Genomic DNA, 15,243 nt, shown 5'->3' with positions numbered 1-15,243 from the left:
CCAGGCTCTGGCCCCGGGGGCCGCCTTTCCCGTCCGGGCAGGGCGGCGGGGGGTGACTACGGGCGGAGGAGGGGCCGCCGCGTCTTTCAACTTTGCCGGCGGAGGGCCGCCCCGCCCGGGGCACCGGGGTCTCCTCAGCGCCCGGCGGGAACGCGCCGCCTCGCTTCACGACGGCTCTCCTCAACTTCGGCCCGGCCGGGCGGCTCCTCCGCCCCGGCGGCACCATGACAGGCAGCGGGGCGGCGGGCTCCGGCCGCAGGCGAGCCCCCACGCCGCCGTTCCGCGGCGGCGGGCTGTGAGAGGGTTTCCCCTCCTCCCCGCGGGGGGTGCCGCGGACGCCCGACCCGGTTGCGCCGCCGCCACCGCCTCCCTCTTTCTTCTTCCCGCCTCCCGCTCGCCATGGCCGCCCGCGGAGCCGAGAGGCGCGGCGCGGAGCGGCGCGGCAGTGCCGGGGTCTCGCCGCTGCCTGCCAGCGCCCCGTGAGGGGGGACAAGCGGGGCGGTGTGTCCCTACGCTCAGTCCTGCCCCCCCCCCCCTCCACCACCCCCCCAACTCCCCTCCTCCCCGGAGCGGAGATGTGCGAGACCCGTGTGAGGGGAGTCTCCTCCTAGACCGGCAGCCAGGATGGTGCACCTGCAGCCCCTGCCCCTCGTCGTGGTCCAGGGCGTCCTCCAGCTCGTAAGTCTCCTTCCCCGAGCCCCCCCCCCCCCGCCCCGGCCCCCCTTGCCGCAAGACTTTTGGGGAACGGGCCCCCTTCCCGCCGGGGAAGGTGGCAGGCGCGGTCTCCCGTGGAGGCAAAGGCAGGGTTGACTCCGAGCAGCCCGCACCACGCCAGCGGGCAGCCTCCCACAGCCCCGACACCTGGTTTTATCGCTTTTTAATTTTTTTTATTATTATTATTATTTTAAGCGCGTCTGTGCTTTTTTTTTTTTTTTTTTTTTTCCCCGCGCGTTTGCTGCTCGGCGGGCTCGTTCGGGATGGCGGGGCGCTCCGGCTGGCCGAGCGAAGAGGGGAGCCGGGGGTGCCCCGGGATGCGCCGGCAGCCGCCGCGGAGCCGGGCACGGCGGGCCGGTGGGTGGGTGCCGAGTACCCCCCCCACACACACACACACACCCCGAAACTGTCCGTTCCCGAAAAGTTTTGCGCTGTCCTCAGTGTTTCGTGGGCACGACATAGCGGGTTGCGTCGGTAGAGTCACCTGCGCTTTGAAAGCTCCCACCGTAGTTTCGGCTTGCTGCGGCGCACGCCGGGGTGCTGGTTCATTTTTATTATAGGCTGTCGCACATGCCTGTGCTATGCTACGTACGCCTTTGCATGCAGAGGGGGAATTTGGGGACTGACAAGGCGAAATGCAGACTTCAAAACTGTGCAGGGGAGGGAAGCGAAGCGAGGTGCGCGGCTGGAGAGCGGTACGCGAAGAGCGCAACTTCTCCCGAAGCCGGCAAATGGCCCTGGCTGTGGGGCGGTCGTGGTGGAAAACAAATGGTCTTAATGATCGCGTTAACCTGGCGGGAGAGGTTAAAAAGAGGAAAAATTGTATTGGCAAAAGAGTTTGGCAATCTTCACTTTAACAAGTATTATTAAAATGGCATTTCTAACTTGTTGGGGGGGGGAGTTTTGTTTTCGCTCCCGTAATTACCTCTGATCCGTGCTGCAAAAGTTATGCCTCTCTTCCCCAGCTGCCTCGTATCTGAAAGTTTGTCACTGTAGTCAATAGGGAGTGTGTAATAAACCTTGAAGGGATTAAACACCCTCCTTAAGAGCCGGAGTCTAATATTACAGCATGAGTTGATTGATTAGTTTTTGAGGAAGCTTATGTCAAATTCTAATCCGGTTTTGGATTGCGCTTGTCGTGTAATGTTTTTTGCTCCAGTACTTTATCATAGCAATGAAGTAGCGAGCTGCAGTCCTGCGATAAGGCACCATTTCTTTCACACTCCTATCCTTTTGGACAATAAAAGACTGTTTACATTCTTCACATTCTTGCAGCCCAGTTTCCAGCCAAACAACGCGCAGGGGTGAGAGATGGGAAAAGAGAGCGGTAAATGGATTACAAAGTTGCTGAGCGGAAGGGAACTAAATAAAACCGCTCCTTCCTCACACCTACAACCTCTCTCACGCACTCACACCCTCCTTTTTATTTTTTTAAACAGATATCAAAGGGATTGATTGAAACTTGTATCAACAGGGATCGCGTTTGTTACCCAGGGTTTTATGGATGATGTTGGGAAGTTGCTTGCTGTGGTCTTACATGCGTTGAGTGAAGGCTGACTGAAGAAGCAAAGTTGCTGTCTTGAATTAAACAAAAATCATGCATAGTCAGTGCAGGTTTTCAGGTGGATGTGGCACTCAGCTCACCCAGGAGTATTCGTTTCTTCTGCATTCTTTATATACAAACCAGCAAAGTTTTGGAGTCAATTAGTTTTACAGCTTGCATAAATTAGTTTAAATAATAAATTAAAGCAAAATGAGAACGTGTGATATTTTTGAGGTATCTTTAGGTATACCTTTTAATGCTAATCTATTACTAAAAAGTTGTGCAAATACATTTTGGCATACTATTTCCAAAACAACTGGTTAAAGTTACAGCTTATTGTAAATTGAGTTGAGAAATATTTGACACTGGTGGTAATGCATTGAATACAAGTCACTGTGCTATTCTTTGTTCTCTGGCCAGTATTTGGAGGGACTGGTGGCTTCCTGGAATCTAATTAGCAGTTTTAGCAGGCAGGCATTGGTGGTACTAATTCTTGACTTTTTTTTTTTTTTTTTCCAAACCAAACATCAACGTGGTTAATATTAATACAACACTAAAGGCTCAGCATTTCAGCCAAGAGAGAAAAAAATGTGGATTTCAGTGTTTCAATACAGCAGCATTCTAGTAACCCAGAAATGCTGGCATCAAATCCTTCCTGATAGTGTAATCTTAATTCTTTGTGAAATCAGAGATGCTAGAATGCAAAATATTTTGCCACTATATTTTAGTGAAAGTAGAAGTACTTTTTTTATTAGATTTAACTTTAAAAGCTTGCTTGGCTTTCAAATACCAAAGTGTGGTAGCTACTTACCTACTTCTTAAAGATGTGTAAATGTAGGATAAAAACTGTGTAAAACTTCACAAATTTGAGGAGATGCTAAGGAATATGGCAGACCATCTCGCTGAATTTCTGAAAGCAATGTTAGTTAGGTGATTATTATATGCTGTACCTAATATTGTTCAGTCAGAAGTTCATGTTTAGTACTTCCTTAATAGAGTGTGGATGTATTTTTTGTGGCATGTTCCTGGATTATTGTTTTGATTAATAGATGGTGTACCAGTATGCATGCAGCATGAGCACAAATATATTTCTTAAACTACTTTGCATATTTGGGTATATTAAACAGTAAGGAAGCCTGCTATTGAGTCACGTTAAGGTGCCAACTTGCTTCTGTATAAATGCGTTCATTTTAAAAGTCAGGTTTACCTTATATTGTCAATATAGATCAAAATAATAATTTGCAATGCACAGTCACTACATGTCTGGCTGTTATTGATAAGAAGACCAAAAATTATTGTATTGTATTGTATTATTAGCAGGTACTCTTGCTTTACTATTAATTTTCAGTAAGCTTTTTTCAATTGTCACGTAATTGCAGAATGCCCTGTTAGTTATCTCTTTATAAATAGTGGAGTTCTACATGTTGGAAATTGAAAAGACTGGAGTATTAGGTTTATATGGTTTATAGTATGCCTGCTAGTGTTTTGTTAAGTTAGCTTTAAATGCCTTAAAGGGAGGGGGGCTTCTGCTACTTCCCTGGGAATACTACTTGTCATTTTAAAGTAATCTTGTTTAAAAAAATTTAAAATGCTGTCAGTATCCAGTGTTTTCTTTTCATGTTATTAATTTGCACCTTTAAAATGTCATGTTTCATAACATTGTTTAAAATAGCTTATATGAGGTCTTCAAAATGTATAACATTTCCCCCTTTAAGAAAGAAAGAGGGAAAAAAACATAAGGGCAGTATATAGGTTTTGAATCAAGAAGCAGAGTTTGCTTCAGCTGTAGATAGCTAGTATAGCCACTACTTTCCCTTTGTCTTGGCAAGCTATAGTTGCAGTCAAACACTCACAGACAGGACCTGGGTAATCAGGCACCTTAACTATTTGTTTATTATTGCATCTCTGCAGTCTGAAATTAAGGAAGGATTACAGCAGCATTTTCTAGTGCCTGTAGTTAAAGTTGCATCAGCATTCCTATCAAGAAACTCTCTTCTAACATTGTCATTGGGCAGAGCTGTCACCATGTTAGAAACCTAGGAATCAATTATTTACAAACACTTAAAAGCAGATAATTTTTTCCCAATAGTGTTTGTATAGATGAGAAATAATTAGGAAAAAAGGCAAAGTATGTTATTTCAAGATTCTTTTCCACCAAGATTGAAGTATAACATTTGATATGAGTGAAATTCAGTGACAGGTTGGTTGTCTTGGACTTTTCAAGGGCTAAAATTTTTAACCATAACAAAAACCAATTTGTCAGACAATGAAGCCAAAATTTTTAGAGGGTTTTTTTTTTTAAAACAGAATTTAAGGTTCTTAACAACTTGAGCTAGAAAGAATATTTATAACTTGCTATAGTGCAAGACATTGCTTCATAAGCAGAAATAGCTTGAAAACTGAGATAAAGATGCATTTCCATTTAAAATATGTATGCTATGTGAGGCGTAGAAACACAGAGGTGTGTTCCTCCTGGCTACTTTAATTTTGTCTCCGTAGCCTTGCAAACATGGTCTACATAACATGCCCTTGCAGTGAGAATCAGAAATAGGGACCATGCAAAACTCTCAACTCTGTTTCAGAAAGGTAAACGCTTCCCTCCGGTCATCTTGAAGTGCACAGATGAAATTCCATCCCTCTTAATTTCAGGGAGATCTTTCTCATGAAATATATTGGTCCCAACGTTTCATTTGGTTTATTTTGGTATTTTTCTCGATGCTGTAGGCATTGTAAGCCTACATCTCATTCTTGTGTAATAAAGTAATATAAGTAACCCAAGGAATGCAGGCAGTTTGAAGTTGAAGACAGCTCAACAAATGCTGGTTTTCAGCAGTTCGAGAATTTATTATCCTGAACGAGGAGTTATGTGTTAAGGTGGATGGGGCTAGGTTTAGTGAGGAAGTTAACATGCAACAGTAAACTCAACTTGTCCTTACGCCACATCTTTTGACCCAGTTCTGTAGAACTGGTGACTGATATTTTTCAGTTTATTTGTAGGTTGACTAGGGCGCAGAAATTTTATAGATCCTATTTAAAATCTGTACAGCAAGTCTGTCTGATTTATGTCCAGTAGACCGCAAGATACCTCAGGCTTCGCTAGCACAAGGCATGTAAAATCCAAGTCTCAATCTTTCCATCTGTAACATGGAAAGTATTTTTCTGCCATTGTAAAGCACTTTGAAAGCTACATGTCAGAGATGTGCTGTAAGTACTTCTCCTAACTGGTACCGCAGTGTAACCAACAGGCAAGCGAAACAAAGATCGGTGGAGCCCAAACACTAAATTGGGATGCACTGATCGGTCCCACCTTTCTGTTTTGCTTCCTGAGCCTTGGATTGTGCAAGAAGGGAACTCGAGCACGGGGATCGAAAGGGAGCAGCAGAAACCACTTGCTGGTCTGGACATTCAGGGCATCAGAGATGTGCCACTCTGCTCTAGGTGCACCAAATTCCTCCTATAGTTTTGAAAATTTTACCCTTAATCAACACTTCATAAATAAAATGTATGAGGAGAAGCAAGAGCTGCTCAGCATGGCACAGCATGGAACCCTGCCAGTGATTCCTAGCCTGTGAGGTGTTAACCTGTGTTTGGCTCAAGTATCCAGTAAGACACGGTAATTCTTGGGCACTTCTGGCAAATAGCTGCAATAAGGAAGTCTGTGGTGAATGGTTTTAAGACAAAAGCTGTAATTCCATAGGTGTGGGTTGCATCTTCAAACAGAGAGCTGTTCTGGTGCTCAGGGAAGACTGTCCAGAAGACTGTCTCTTTCAGCCTTTGACACGTACTTGTCAATGTATTGAAACGAAATGCAGTGAGGAAAAAGGAAGAGATTTTTGCCTTTATCACAAAATTGCTGTGATAAGTGACTGTTTAAAAGCATGTGTACTTCACAGGACAGTGCATTTGCTCTGGGAATCTGTCTGCTAGTCCTGATTTTTGCCCACCTCTTTAACTCACCACTTCCCTGTACCCATTATAAAGCAAAAATACTGGCCTTGGAAATTTTTACTAGATCAAAACTTGCAGAACTGGAAAAGAGGAAAGTGAAAGTTCCATTCACATGACTACTACAGATTCATCCTGAACTTGATTGCCAAACATCCTATTTTGGGGCAGCTTTGGCCTTTCACTTCAAATCTTAAATATACTTGTGTGTATTTCCCCAACCCCATTCATTGTTTCCATTCCATTTTCATTCTCTCAATTTCATACCATGTAGCTGTAGTTTATGTAGTTTGTTTAGGTAGTTAAAGAATCAGAGTTAAAGAAAATAATGGGTGGACCTGCTAGGTAGGTTCTGCTTCCAGCAGAGCATCAGTACTGTTAAGTAAGGCCACGAGAGTCATGTTTCACCCTCTTAGAGTCCCTTTCCCCCACTTTAGCACTTTTCACACTTGCAGGTTTTCTCTGATACACTTATCTATATTCATCCCATTTATCAGTTGTTTCCTTCCGGCACATGCTTCAGAAACTACTACGGTACCATTGTAGCACTGAAAATATGCTAGCATCCGTGCAGAGCCGGGCAACACAATCATGCCCGCACGTCGAGTCACGCACTTGGGATACACCCTGCATTAAATGAACCGATGGAGGAGCCTCAACATCAGGCTGCAGCCCAGGAGTCTGCACCTCGCAGCTTGGAGCACGGGCTGGAGCCCTAACGTTCACCTGCTCTCAGACTCCACGTACCAGGCACTTGGGGTGCTGGAAAAGCTATGGGTCCTGTGCAGAAATACCGGATTTGTCAGTACTCTGCCAGGTGAGCAAGAGATGGGACGGGGGGCAGGTGGATGAGTTTCTGGATGAATCTCACAAAACCTATGAGGTTTGCAGGTCAGGACTTGGAAAACACCATTAATCCCTTTTCTGTAGGGAATCTCCTTGTAGGCTGGCGCTCTGTGTCAGCTATAAGCTCAGTTGCAGTTAACAAAGAGGTTATTTCAGGATTGGAAGGACAAGGAAACAAATTAAGAGTGGAGAGGAAATAAAGGGCTATGGCGATGGATTCACAGTTAAGACTACGTAGTTTTGTCCTTGCAGCAGAGATTTCAATGCTGGTACCATGCTCTGCTGTCCCTGCAATGGCAGTGCTTACTGTAAATACAGAATTTGAATGACTTGACTGTAATTTAAGGTAGAATTAAAAAGCTGTAAGAGCTGTAGTTCTTGAGATAGGTTTTCTCTTTGTTCCCAGTGATTGGTAGTAATAGAAGCTATTATTAGCAGGGAAGTGAAAATGCAAGAATAGGGAGAAATAAAAAATAAAACTAGGAATCTAATGTCTCTAAAATCAGTTTTTTATGTGCGTTGGGACCAATTTTTGTTATTGTGTCATTACAGTGCAAAGTTGAGGCTACTTTGAATGCTCTAATTCTGCTTCTCCAGCTCCAGCATGTTTGTTTTATGTTTATCATCAGTTGAGAATTTCCTGACTTTATAGTACGTGCTTTTGGTGATGACCAGGTATTTCTAATACCATAAATCACCAGTATAAACACAACCTTAATTTCATCTTACTGTATCCATTGTCTAGGAAAATAAAACACTGTGCATAGAAGTGCTTCTATATTTGTTCTGTTATTATGTAGATTTAAGGGCTTTATATGGTTCTGATGGAGAAGGAGCTGGCTGTGCTTGAGGCTGACCTGAAGAAAAAAAGCACTGGGACTTTAGTGAGGAAGTGAGAGGTGAATATGAGAGAGAGGAAGATGATGGAAGTAAAACAGCCCCGTGGACAGGTGGAGTGAGCCTAAGCAGTTACGGCAGGAGGAGAGGGACAGATAGACCAACAGTAACAAGGAATATTCCCACAGTAACATCAAGCTCTGCGTGTGAGAGGCCGTGGTGGGTCCTTTCTGCCTGTTACTCTTCCCACTGGAGAGAATTTGGGAGTGGGATTTTTCCAACCAGCCCCTCAGTAGGGGAAAGCAAAGAAGGAAGATCTGAGCTTTCTGACTTACTCCATCTGTTTGATTGTACAAGTGCAAGAATTTGGTGATTGCCATGAGCAGTTCTGGGTACTGTTGGTGTTTTCATCCCGTGAAGGGGGATGGGGAACCACAAAGCTTAGCAGCCCAGGAGGGTAAAATATGGGACCTTGAAGTTTTTTCCCTGTAAGGCTGCTTGGCTCTTTCCTCCTTGCAAGCACCTGATGATTGCTTCTGTTGTTCATTACATGTGTTTGGAAAGTTGGAACTGCTGTTCCCCATGGGGCTTAGAGGGTCTCATGGCCAGTGATTTGTTCTCAAGCCTTCAGCTGTAGCTGTTACTAGTGAGCGTGTTCCTCCACCACTGGCAGCCTTAACCATACAAGGTGTTCCCAAGTTGAATCCTCTCCTTACTCCAAGCAGTTGGGTGGTTCTTAGAGGAAGAAACCTTCAGAAATTGTAGTACGGAATAGGTACGTAACAGTAATTTTATAGTACTCTGTAGCTGGACTTCATGGTACTTTTATAGTCGAGATGTGTTACGTGTGTGCCGTCATTATTTTGGGAAACCGAAGGAACAAAAGCTGGCTCAGCGTAACAAAATAGAGCCTCAGGGCACAATTCTCAACTTCACCTGCAGTAGACCAGAAGACTATTCTGCATAGCAGAATAGACCCTCTCCTTCACTGGCCTGTCTTGATACAAAGGCAGAGGCAGGGATGAACTTTGTCAGAGGAGAAGCTGGCTTCTGTGGTGTGTTTGCATCCATGGTGAATGATCATATGTTGATTAATGTGGCTCATTGCATAGGATTTTAACCCATTACTTCTTAGGTGGCACTGCATGCATTTTCCAAGTTGAATGTTAGTGCTGTACCACATGCTTTCCTCAGATAAAATTCCAATGTATCTACATTTTTAATGCAGTAACACGATAGTTTGGTATTTTTTTGTCTCCAAAAGACAAGAAAATGTATAACAAAGTATGCGTATTTAAAGTACAATAAACTGTAAGTGGGTTCTAGTCATCTCAGAGCCACGTATTTGGAAATTGAGGAAATTCAGTGGTTGTACTAAAGAGAATGTGTGAATGACAAAGAAATAGCTTTATCCCTACCTTTAAGTGACACTTTGAGGAGGAAAACCTAAAATATATTAAAAAAAAACCCTGAATATCTTTACAGTATATTTTAATATAATATATTTATTTCATATGCTACAGGGCAGAGGTTGCATTATGAGGCCGTGGTCTACATGAGCATGTGGAAACCCCACTGTACTCCTTGGTTCATGAGGTTCAGCCCGACTCCAGTCTGGAAGTCAAATATGGTATCACAAGTCAGTGCCACTATATCTTGCTGAGAGACCAGATTGGCAAGGTTTAAACCTAAATATGTCTAAACAGCCTCTAGATTTAAATGCAGATTAAAGTGCAGGAGAAACAACTGTACAACTGCTGGTTGTAGGCCACATAGTTGTGTGTTCCCATGTGTCAGGAAGATAGTACTGCTAAACTCTTAATTTTACAGATTTTAATGTTTAATTTGGGGATAATTGCAAAATCCTTCTCTTACACTTTATTCTGTTATGGACTCTTAAAATACGCTGTTAGTTTGGAGCCTCCCTGGTTTAAGAGCAAGTAAAAATGCCTGTAAGATATTCAGAAACAATAAAAAAGCCAGGAAGCAATATCTTAAGTAAGTTAAAAATGAAACTTCAATCTTCAAACTTTTTTTTTTTTTTTTTTTTTTTTAAGATTAAAGCACTGTAGCAGCTGAAAAGAGCTGTGGAATCTGATCTTAATTGGCCAGCACAGGGACATTTTTGGAGTGACATAATGTGGAGCAAGGGAGGAGGGAAGCCCAGTCCTTCAGTTTCTTAAGCAAACAGTGTGCCAGGGAGAAGGCTAAAGCTTGTGTTGTTTTCCACTCATTAAACTAACAAAATGCTAATCAGCTTTGCGGAAAGATTCATAGTAGATAATGTTACTTCTGTCGCTGTGGCACCACTGAAGAGTTATCAGGTGTGTTAGCCTGGGCCACTTCAAATTAGATGATTAAAACACTTATATGTGACAATCACTCACTAAATTGCACCTCACTTTCTTTTAAAACAGATTAAATTTTGTCCATTGGCTAATTTCAATTCTGTCACCATTCAAGGCAGGGAAAAGACTGATGTCCTTATCGGGACTGTGATACAGCTGCAGTTGTATGCCAGACTCTGCTTCATCCCGCTGCTGAACCGCTGTGTAGTTTACAGTCATTGAATTAGTCTTCCAGTACTGGAAACATCCATTTTTGAGTTAATTTTGAATCAAACTGCGTGGTCTTCTGTGCTGAATGACAAATCCATCAGTCTTCTTCATGTTCCCCTGGCTTGGGTCTCCTCTCTGCTGTAAGGAAGTCTCTGGCCCTCCAGGGAGCTTTTCTAAGCTGCACTCTGCCGTGAGCTGCCTGCTTGCCACCTCTTTTTCTCTCTCCCTCCCCCTCCATCCTCCTAAAGTTTTTTCCAAGAAGAGGATGCTCAGTTCCTCTGGGAGAAGCAGCAGCTTCCTTGCTTTTCTCTTCCTCCTGGAGATTCCTGCCTGATCCAAAGTACAGTAGCCAGGAGCAGGCAAAAAGACTATCTTCCTTTCTACTGCCCAGCTTTGATATTTTTTTTTTTTTATTTAAAGCAAAACATACTGTATTTGTACAGGAAACAAATTAAATAGTTAAAGCCACCTTTCCAGGATCTGTTAGTAGTTATTAGTTCACCCCTTGCTGAAAGCTGTCTGTCCCAACTCTCTGGTAGCAGATCAATCCAAAGGCTTTATCAGTTTTGAGTTCTAGCTTATATTATATACTTCTAGAATGTTTCCATCTAAAATTGTCCATTTTTTATCTCGGTTGTTACAAGGCAAAATCTGAGTGGATATCCACCGTTAAAACAAAATACTGGAACATGATGTAAGGGCTGTCATACTTTTGTTTTTTGAGAAGCAAATTTTACAGAACTGCAGGTGCTATAGACACTGTACTATTTCTCTAAAACCCATATTTTTCCCTTCTGACACCTTCTCCCTATCAAGGTCTTGCTGTGGCAGTGAGCTGTGGTGTGTAAAATTTAGATCAAGACCAAGAGATACAACAAACTGCATTTCCACCACATTAGCATTCTGGGGGCACAGGCGGCTTTCTGTTTCTTTACGCTTTCTCTCCTTCCCCCTAGAACCCAAAATCCCAGATTTTTTTTTTTCCTACAGCAGTTCTGGTGAAATCACGGCTGATGTTTTTCCTTAAAGCTCTTAAAAAGTGGGAGAGCCATTCTCATCCATCTCACTCTTCGAGCCTCTTCTTATTTTTCTTCTCACTAAAACTCAGTATCCAGTTCCTGGCACCTAACTGAAGCTAGCTTAAAATAATACCAAGGTAGCTGAGTGTCTGACAGGAGAATAAATTCATTGTTGAGTTAGGACCTATTTGATTTTAAATAAATGAAATGCCTCTAAATGCAAGAAAGAAAAAACATTACATACCTCATACTCAGATCCAGTTTATGGTATTCACCCCATAATCCTTTTATTCAGCTATGCATGACCTATGTATTATCAGCAATGGACAGCCTAACACTGCTGTGACTAGGGAATTTAAACTCCACATTTTATTTAACAAAACATTTTTGTGGATATTGGATGGGATCTGTTACTCTGCTTGCTTAGACTGAAGGTTCACTGTTGCTGGTTTTAATACTTAATGTTGAACAATGGGGGAAGGAATGAATTTAAAATAGCTAACTTTGTATTTATGATGACTAAGAATACCATTCTGCACAAATTTGCCTTCTGATGAGTTTGCAATATTCTTTCAATGAACAGCACAGTTATATTTTTAGTGGAATAACAAGATTAATATGGTGAAAAATACAAATATAATAGGTATTGTATCTTTCTTGGGTTTTGATGGATTGGATTGTCTTGTCCAGTTCAGATTGACTACTAGATTTATTTTTAATTGATATCAATAAAGCTGGTAATGGTGAAGGAGAGTCAACTTTATGTTCTATTTAGATATTAAAACTGTAGTCCTGATAACACAAACCAGTAGTCACTTAACTGACTTTTCCCATAGCAGTGATATTAATATCCTTCTGTGCATTCAGGGAATATTGAGATAAACTGGTCTGTGCACAGGTATTAATAAAGCCTGCTCTACTATGACTATGTGCCCTATGTCCCGATTTCTGTCTTACCCACTACAATTATTTAATAGAAATCTAATTATCCTTGAGATCACCAGCTCTGTCAGATCCGATTGAACTGCAAAGAATGATTGAACAGTTATTTGAGTGGGACTGACACACAGCTGACGTGCAACAGCATCATAGGAAGCTTGATTTTCTTAGGAAATGGGCTAAAATAATATTTGAAACGGAAACTAGTCTGAAAGCCAAAACACACCTGCATCCCAATCAGAAGTTCACCAGGACTTCTGGGGTGGCCACACTTCAGGGTTTTGGTTGTTATTGTATAGACACATAGAGGCTACAAAAGACATTTTAATCTTTCCTTGGCTGTAATGAAAGCATGGGCTACTGTATAATTCATTTGGTTCAGGCTCCTCTTCAAAATACTCAACCGGAAAAGAAGTATTAATCAATTTTAGTGGGGTAAGAAAACCTACACAAATAAGAGGGTGGGGGGGATTTCTCATTTCTTCAGTTTGAGAATAACATCTTAACTAAATATGGTCAGGAACTTTTCTAATTTTCTGGAAAATTCAAAGTCATTAAAAGACAGTACAGAAGTTATCTATATCACAGCTTTGAATTAAAAACCTGAAGTTTGCATACAGTGCCTGAGAATGAGATGCAGCAAGCTCCCCACACAGAAGGGAGATACCTAGCACGGTCCCAAGAAGAAAGGAGCAGTAGCTTAAAATGTATCCCTTTTAGAAACTTCAGAGCCTTCCTCTGGGTTGCAAGGATGCCTTCTTTCACTTAGACTAGCAGGCTTTTTAAGGGAAGCTGGTTAGCCTAAGGTAGAACAGCTTTTAATGACTAATGAATAAATAGGTGATAACATCTCCATTCTCTCTGTGCAAATAAGTCAGTGCTTATCCCCTAATTAGGGTAGCAGAAGGGAAAGTGAGCCTGCATCTCTCAAGACAGTATCATATTTATCAAGGTAGGCAGTATTTTACAGGAGGGTGCTCAGTCCCTGCCCTCAAAGGGACTGAAAGCTGCTTGGATCTACCTTTTGGAGGAAGAAGGAGAATAAGTACAAATTTGGTCTTTTTTTTTTTGGTGGGAAGTGGGATATGTATGCTCAAATTCAGTGAGAGCAGGAAAGTGACTTTCCTCTCACACCTACCAGAAGATGTACTTGCTTTTGCAAGGAGCCACTGGATTAAAAAAACTAAACTAAAATAAAAAGTGGTGGAGGCATCATTGCAACTATTTTTATCTCTTTCTGTGACCTTAGTCAAATGTGAGTGAAAATCACATCCTGGATCGGATCCTTCAACAGAAATCGATGAAGAAATGCCTAGACTTGTATCCCAAGAGAGCCCATACATGGATTAGGAGCTCAGGTGCTCCAAAACAAACTAAAGGGAATTTGCATTCTGAAAACATAAGGACTACTTGGGTCATGTGTCTTACAGTGTGGTTTTAGAGGTTATAGATTTAGGACCTAGGCATCTGTTATGAACCTGTGGAAAAACTGTACTTGCTGTCTCTCAAGCTCTCCCTGCTCTTTCGTTGTTTTCTTTAGCAGATGGATACCAGGAAAAGCTACCCAATATCTTCCTGTGATGTAGGATTGCTCATACTGAACACTTCCCAGTATTCTTCCTTAGCTTTTTTTAGAGGGTCCCATGATAATCCCTAGGAAGTTTCACGGCTGATGGTATCGTATTGTTTAGTAAGTTTTTCCTAATACTATACACAAAGTTTTTCTAATTCCTTCCTGTTATGCTTAGCTATCTTCTTTTCTATGACTCTTGAGACACTTTGCTTTAGGCTGCATTATTTGCCTGTTCCTGGGGGCCTTTTCCTCAAAGAGCTACAATGTTAGCATTGTGAGTCACAGCAAGTTTTGCCTTTTTATTGATCTTTTCTACTGGTCATGTGTATTTGGAGTAACTTAACGTCTTTTTTTCTTCCCTCTTTCCTGTTGGTTTTCACAGAACATCTTAATGGAAAGATATCTGCAGTGCTGATCCAACTTGCTAGGGTTAAAAGATACCATTTAAGCATAGAGGACTCTTGGTGAATTTGGCAATTTTGCAGATGAAGAAAATGGGCTAGATTCAGGAGGAAGACGTTCTCTTGGAATATTTTTTCTACTTCAAACTGCAACGCTTTCACTACCAAATTTTTTTATCCATCTCTGGGCACATTATCTAGGTGGTTTGGGTTTTTTTCTGGACATCAGCAGTCAGCCCATGAGGAGAGGATACTATGCATGCTATGCAGATATTCTGAAGATGTGAACTATGTGACTATATTAGCACTATGCACAAGTTAACAAGCACAACACCAAAAGGTAGGAGTACAGTTAACGTGGTTTTGATCAGCTCAGAGCTCAGGGAGAACATTCTTGTATCTAGCCAGAAACATTACCAATCTCCCCAATGTATTGCTTCCATTGCAAGCTCTTCAGGGGTGCCTTCTGCTTCATCTAGAATGCTCGGACTAAGTACAGTAGTGGCTGAAAAGAAAAATAACAGCAGGAATTGCACATAAACAGATTGTATACCTAAATATTTTGCTCAGTCTCTAATTTCTGATTAAAGTAATATCCCACAAATTCCTGAGGGACACATTTCTTTGCAAGCAGTGACAACCTTTGTAGCTGTCAGTGTGTAAGAAAAGCTTCTGCTGAAACATGCTATAAAAAAAAAAAAATCGCATGTTCTGTTGATACAAACCTAATATTGCTTCAAATTTCCTATTCCTGAAAGAAATACATTTGGAGTAGTCTGTGAAATAGTCCTTTTACCTGGAACCACCTCCTGTTTCTCATACAAGTCATCATCTTTAATAGATAAACTTTCCGTTAAGAGCTAGACAA

The 15,243-nt window shown here is 42.1% G+C and overlaps 1 protein-coding gene across 1 annotated transcript in view; it reads left to right on the top strand.

Moving 5' to 3' along the window:
- The first annotated feature begins 213 nt into the window (after nt 1–213).
- Nucleotides 214–15,243, top strand: part of NXPH2 (neurexophilin 2) — a 40,767-nt gene continuing 25,737 nt past the window's right edge. The window contains exon 1 of the mRNA XM_030018698.2: nt 214–678. Within this exon, the coding sequence (XP_029874558.1) occupies nt 625–678 (54 nt within the window). The 5' untranslated portion in view covers nt 214–624. The remainder of the gene's footprint in view (nt 679–15,243) is intronic.

The sequence above is a fragment of the Aquila chrysaetos genome, chromosome 6, assembly GCF_900496995.4.
Source record: "Aquila chrysaetos chrysaetos chromosome 6, bAquChr1.4, whole genome shotgun sequence".
NCBI classification, from domain to species: domain Eukaryota; kingdom Metazoa; phylum Chordata; class Aves; order Accipitriformes; family Accipitridae; genus Aquila; species Aquila chrysaetos.
This window is presented reverse-complemented; position numbering and strand designations above follow the sequence as displayed.